Source organism: Zea mays, chromosome 2 (genome assembly GCF_902167145.1).
Source record: "Zea mays cultivar B73 chromosome 2, Zm-B73-REFERENCE-NAM-5.0, whole genome shotgun sequence".
Taxonomy (NCBI): domain Eukaryota; kingdom Viridiplantae; phylum Streptophyta; class Magnoliopsida; order Poales; family Poaceae; genus Zea; species Zea mays.
The window spans coordinates 207,179,804-207,186,702 of NC_050097.1; the positions used below are offsets into that span (position 1 = coordinate 207,179,804).

Below are 6,899 nucleotides of genomic sequence, written 5' to 3' on the forward strand. Positions count from 1 at the left end.
AGACCACGTCTCAGGTCGCGTGAGGGGATATGTCCGCTGGCAGGTTCAATCAGGTACTAGGCTTACCGATTTACCATATTTCTTGGCATGTGCTTAGTACGTTCAAACGCTTGACTCACGGTACCACACCTTAATCCTTATTCCAATTTCCGTCTTGTAGACAACCAATCCCCATGGATTGTTGTCCACAGACCAACATCATTATGATAATAAAGTGGAGACAATCAATTCCTGACCTCGCGCGAGTGCTAGAAAAATCACTCGACTTCTACCGAGATCCTACTTAATAAAGCAACTACTCGACCTAGCATACTAGTATTCATCTCAAAAGGAATCCTGAGTTTATGCAACTAAGGTTCCAAACAACTCCTACACTTAAGTGCACAGTACAAGCCTACAAACATTAAGTGTAGGAAAATAGCATATATAAACGGTTATGCATAAAACCGGGGCTTGCCTTTAATTTAACACTTAGATAGTGTTTGCTGGGGGAGATACTCGCTCGGCGAGCATCCACTGGTTAAGTCCATCCTTCCTTCAGTACGTCCACCAACTGTATCTTGTGGTTGGCACCACATCACTTGCACGGTCGTCACCTCTCGGTCCTAAATGAGATGCAGGATGCATATGTATGAATACAATGAAAAATATCACAAGATATTTTAAGTACGCGCTAGCAAATTAAACACTAAGTAGCGAGACATCACAAGCAACTACACACACTAGCGTTAGCTAACTACATATCATCGAGCACACAACGTTAACACCACAAAAAGATGACACACATTTTGTATATTGACGCAACACAACTACGACCCCATAAGTACAAGCGTTTATTTAATTTGCTACGGCTTTTCATTAGTTCTTCTATTTATCACACAAAAGCATTCAACACAAGTTTAACCGATGACATAGGCATCAATGTCTATGGAAATTCTATATCACAATCAACTAAAGAAGAAACATATAAAACAATACACACATGTCATCTCTAGCTTAGCTATGGCAAGTCTACATTACTTAAGAGCAAGCCAAACATTTTTAGCGCGAAGGGTGAACTAAACAATCAAAAGCGCATTTGCAGATTTTTGGGACAGCAACACAGCAGCTACTTGTTTTAATCACAACTTTTCATATTTTAACCCAAAAATAGCAAATTAAGACTTTCTGGAAATCTTGAAAAGTGCTCTACGACTTTGGTATTGTCATCACGACATGATTAAACACTTAGCAAGGTCAAAACGTGCTATTACAACAGCGCTGTCCAGATTTGGACAAATTCAGACTTATAACTTTAAAAATTCATAACTGAAGATTCAGGCATCCAAACAAGGTGATCCTAGACTTTCTGGAAAGCTAATTAAATGTTCTACAAATTATTTATAAACATCCCTAGCTGGTTTAGCATGTATCAAGGTTAAAATATACTATGAAGGTTGTGCTGTCCAAAACTGGACAGATTCAGTCTTCACACTTCAAACACATGTAACTTAATCTTCAGACCACCAAAAATAGTGATCCAAGACTTTTTGGAAAGCTTGTGAAAAGTACTACATAACTTTTATAATCAACAAGAAGTGATTCCAGGTTTATTCAAATCAAACATTACAGTTTTTGAAATCTGTTCTGACAGAGGACAGAACACAGCAACCAGTTTGAAAAATTCATAAATCTTAAACTATTAGTCCTATGGTTATGGAATTTTAACACAAGCAAGATCAGAAAAGCCTCTACAACTTTCTTATAATCGACAAGTACTGATTCTAAAATTCACTTAAGCAAACAGTACAGTCTCTGAAATCTGTACAGAAATTGGGCAGATTCAGTTACTGAATTTGTAAAAAGCATAACTCCTAAACTGTCAGACCTATGGCTGTCAAATTTTAACACAAGTAAGATAATAGAGTTGTCTACAACTTTCTTGTGAACACCAATAACTGATTTTAAAATTAACTTGAGCAACCATTGCAATTTCTGAAATCTGTTCTGAAATTCGACAGATTCAGATGTTGGGCTTGTGAAAAACACAACTCCTAAACAATCAGGTTTATGGCTGTCAAATTTTAGTACAAGCAAGATAATAATGTTATCTACAACTCTTCTACATGACTTTTCTACAGAAAACATGGTTTGGTTTATCGAACAAACAGCACAACTAAAACAGTGCGTGCAGTCCAAAACAGCAATCAATAAATTTTAGCTCCTATATAATTCAAGAATCGTCGCGTTCTAGAGACTTGAATTATTCTAACGCTTTACCATTTGTTAGAGTTAACATAACCAAGGGAGAACTAACAAGTAGACTTACTAAATTTTTATTCGTGTCATTTTGTATGCTAGAATCACCACACACAATTAACAACACATCCACCACAATAATCGGACCCGGTACATATACATGCGTCGATGCGCCCTTCACACACTAATTTGCATTTTAGCTTAGACATCATATGAGCGCCACTACTTTTTATCCGCGACCATAATCATGCGCAATTTGGCTACAACATCCCAAACGGGTGTAAGAACACTAGTTTCTAGTTTTAACCCCATGATTGTTCCATTAATCATTTTAACTACTTAATCGGCATCGACTGACTTAACCTTCATCTCGACGGTCCGAGCACCACAATTCACGAAAGTCTACCTAGACATCTAGCATCACATAGAGAGTCTACCAATTTAACTTGCAACCACTTGAAGTACTGGAAACACATACATATAACAATTACTTAACGCAATTGAATTCCTTTATTTAACAAGAGTTGGCTAACACAGCATAAAAATAATAATAATTCATACACAAGTTCATATTTTTCTCAATCATAACCCCACGAGACCAACAAAACTAGTTTCACCATTTTAGACATCTTAACTTAAAATATAGCAAAAAGTAATTCGATTAGTTTTCTTAACTACTTTTCTATATTAGGTCACTTAGCTCCTAATTAATCAACACACCATATTTCCGTCGACGCAATAGGTAGAGCACGATTACTTGTTTCTAACAATCTTTGGGTATCAACAATTAATTGCCTATGGTATTTATCCGACTCGAAAACATAGAAAAGACGACGACTACTACGGCATGTCGTCACCTCATCTTAATCGCATAATCAATTTTAGCTTTACTGATCGAGTCTGCCGACTAACCGTTTAAACTAGTAAAACCTATCCTTCGCATCAAACAACACATCGCACATCTTCCTATCGAAACGTAAAAACATCCGAGTTCTTTTCTACTTCTTTTTCTTCTCTATAAAAAATTCAATCCATACCAATACAATTTTTAAACATGCACCACATCGACCAAAATATAATTAGACAACTACAAATCGCATACATCACATAACCTTTTGTTCTCCAATCGCAAATGAGATCCTACCAATGCGTATAACCAAAACATTTTACACACATCCATTCAAAATAATTAATCGAGTCGATCGAGAGCGACATGCATCAGCTCACCATAAACAAACCCAAACGGTGTTTGCAAGAATGACGGTGATTCTGATTTGTGCATTGCTCCAAACATCCGACGAGCGTCGAGCGGCTTGCCTTCTCCACGCAAAACACGGGGTTCTCTCCTCCACAAAAATAAAACAAAGCAGCACACATACATAATTAATCACCGAAGAACATTGCCAATACGGAATCAAACAAAGGTCGTCGTCGTCTCACCGAGGTGAACGGCGTCGATGTTGGGGCTGCGCAGATCCGGTGAAGCACGCAGTGCGGAGGTGATCCGGGGCCGCTGTTTTGGATCGGCACCACTGCGCAGCGAAGTTGGACGCCAAGGCTGCGAGCAGGGGCTTCTTGCTGCTGCGCAAGGGAAAAAGAAGGAGGGGGGCGAGCAGAGCTGCTGCTCGGTCATGGAGATGTGGTCGGGGAAGGTGCTGGCTTGAGGGAGAAGGGGTGGGACAGCAAGGGGGCAGAGGAGGTTGGCAGCCATGGAAGAAACTCGAGCTCCCTGTTTGCTGCATGCCGCGGACAGCAGAGGGAGGACGAAGACCCGGCTGCTACTGTTGCTGGGCGCCGGCCATGGAGGAGGCAAGCTCCAGTCGGACTTGGGGAAGGAGCCAGAGAGAGCTCGCGGCAGGGAGGTAAGCTCGGCCATGGGAATGGCTGCTTGCTGCCGTGCTGCGGGAGGAAGAAGCAGGGGGCGCCATGGAGAAGTTTCTGCGCATCCTGCAGCAAGGACGCCATTGGAGAAGGGGGCGCTGGCCTTGGTGCTCCCTGCACGCAGGGGAACAGCAGGGGAGAAAAGAAGCTCGTCCATGGCTGCTGCGCTGCGGAGGCCGTCGGCCATGGGAGGCAGAGAGCACGCAGGGAGGTGGAGCTGAGCTCCCTGCTGCACGCCGTGTGGAAGAAGACAGGGAAAAAAAGAAGAAGGTGGCAGCTAGGGGGGTAGGTGAATAAAAGCCAAGTGCAAGGGAAGGGGTCCGTATTTATAGACACATGCTAGGGTTAGGGTTTTTCTTAGTGGGCCTATTGGGCTGAAATGGGCTTGGCCAAAATCCAAATCGGGTCGCGCTAAATTATTCTCCGGAATTACAAATGCTCCTGCGGATTTCGTCGCTACGGAGAAACAGAGCGAAAAGAGTTCGGACGAACGGAAGGTTGCGCAATTAACTCGGCCGAGAGTCTAATTTGATTCCGCTCGAAAATAATTCCCTACGCGTGATTTGAAAATAAATCGTCCTGAGATTCGATCGGCTTTGGATTTTTAGTCGGAGGAGGTGAATCGTGGCATTTCAAAATTGCTGTCGATACGGGGTTTTGAATTCAGTTCGGACATGAGATATTTGGCCGAGTCAGATAAAATTGATTAGAGGACGACATATTGAGCGTTCCGTTTGAGAGTACGGACTCAGATTAAAATAGTCAGACATCGATCGAAGTTCGAGGAATTAGATTCGGGCTCAGATCAGATAACAGTCGTCGAGAGTTTGATTTTAAAGAGCTTCAGATGAGATTTATAATTCGAGAATGATCTTCGAGTCTGCATTAGTTTCGAGAATTAAAAGTTTTAACACGCTCCAAAATTGGTTGTTTTCTCGCGATCGATTAACTCTGAATTCGGTGAACTTCCAAGAGAAAGCCTGATAAACAGAGATAGGCACGATCGAGAAATAGAATTTTTTTACTGAGCATCCGAGATTAGGATTAATCTCCCGACATAACGCAAATTAGACACCTGGGGTGTCACAGCCTTCCCCCCTTAAACAGAATCTCGTCCCGAGATTCGAATGAGGGCCTTCAAGGGTGGAGAAGCATGTAACTCCCAGGCTGGAGATAGATGCAAATTCATGAGAGGGTATCTGACACGATACGAAAGATAGATTTGGATAGAATATCGCGGCATGTTGAGACAAAATGCAGCGATCACTCTGAGAGAATATCCACAAAAGATAGCACATCAGTATAGTCTCGTAATGGATCACAACTATTAACCACGATACCAGCGCGTGCCGAGCAGCTCAACCATGTGTGCGCGCCCACAGGAGGCTCTCGGTTTCGTCGCGGCACCATCAGTCATTAGTCATGACATCATTACCAAACGCAACCAATGAGAAATCCACATAGCACAGATAGATGGAGCCCATGAGAGTATGGCTCAGAAAATAAGGGTGTGATCGGAGTTGAAACATAGATTTTTGACAAAAGAGCATCACATGAGAATTTTCTTCAACTCAGAGAACTAGTTTATGATCAACATGGAGAATATCAGATTAGATATTAGCACGAGATTTGATATGAGGATGAACCGACCATGAGATCAAAATAGATTGTTGAGCTTTTAGAGACATGAGAGAACCAAGGACAACAACGGAATCCATTGAACCCGATGGATACACCATTTAGAGATAAAATTGATAAAACATCGTAATGATCCTCGGAGAACGAGTATGAGAATGACCAGAAATGAGAGATTTAGGAAAATCAACATCCGATACTTGAGAACGGGTCATAGCAGATAACCAGATAACAAGGCAGAATCATTAAAAGATCCAGAGATTTGGATGATAAAGCCAGAACATGATTCACAAGGAAAAAGATCACTAGATCCATGCGAAAGGAGAGGTAGGCAACAAGATCAGCTGGATGATCAACAGGAATGCTATGAAGTGTTAGGGGCAAGGATTTATGGAAAGAAACATGGCCTTGATAGGGTTTGCGCAACTAGACACCAACAATAAAGTTTTTTTTGACACAATAAGTGCACAAGGAGACTTGGGTTGGTCTAGCAGTCAAGTTATGGGTTCTATAAGCTGTGCAGGTGTACTACCAATAGTGCAACACACAAGGGCTAGAAAACACTAACACAAGCATAACTATTTTTTTTGAGGTTTCACTCGCTAAACTCAAGGTTTTTTAAAGTGGGGGTGTCTTTTTATGAGGAAACAAACAACACATTTTTTTTGCAAAAAGGGTTGAACAATTTCAATACGACCTAGATAGCAAGGCAAGAGAAACACATAACACGCCTAACATGACTTACCAATCCAACACAAGGTAAGGCATTTCTTATAGTTCCTAACATAGCAGTATATTACATTATTCACAAGTTCTTATTATTGGAATAAAGGTGAGGGAAGCATGTTGGTGCACAAGAGACAATGATGCGACAACCATGATGCATGCTCATTCTAGTCGTCTTCTCAGACCTAACCACTTTTTCGGGTGCTTCTACAGCATCCCCATTAATAGTAGTAGTAGCCTTTATGGCCTATATAAATATAGCCACCTAGCTACCCATCTATTTCCTAAGGCTTCACGTCCTAGGTCTATCCTTATCGTCCTGACGATCTATCCAACATTGGTTTCTAGCAGGTTTCACTTTTAGAAAAGGTTGGTAATCATGACTTATTGACTTCTCTGTGATGGTATTCGCTCCGATA

At 41.5% G+C, this 6,899-nt stretch overlaps 1 protein-coding gene across 1 annotated transcript; it reads right to left on the minus strand.

Annotated features, from left to right (window-relative positions):
* Positions 1–457: 457 nt before the first annotated feature.
* Positions 458–4,397, minus strand: LOC118476418 (uncharacterized). Its single transcript, XM_035965462.1, has 2 exons — positions 3,466–4,397; positions 458–605 (listed from the first exon to the last, which is right to left on the minus strand). Exon 1 carries the CDS (start codon positions 4,304–4,306, stop codon positions 3,653–3,655), a length of 654 nt encoding a protein of 217 aa, XP_035821355.1. The 5' UTR covers positions 4,307–4,397; the 3' UTR covers positions 458–605; positions 3,466–3,652.
* Positions 4,398–6,899: the final 2,502 nt, after the last annotated feature.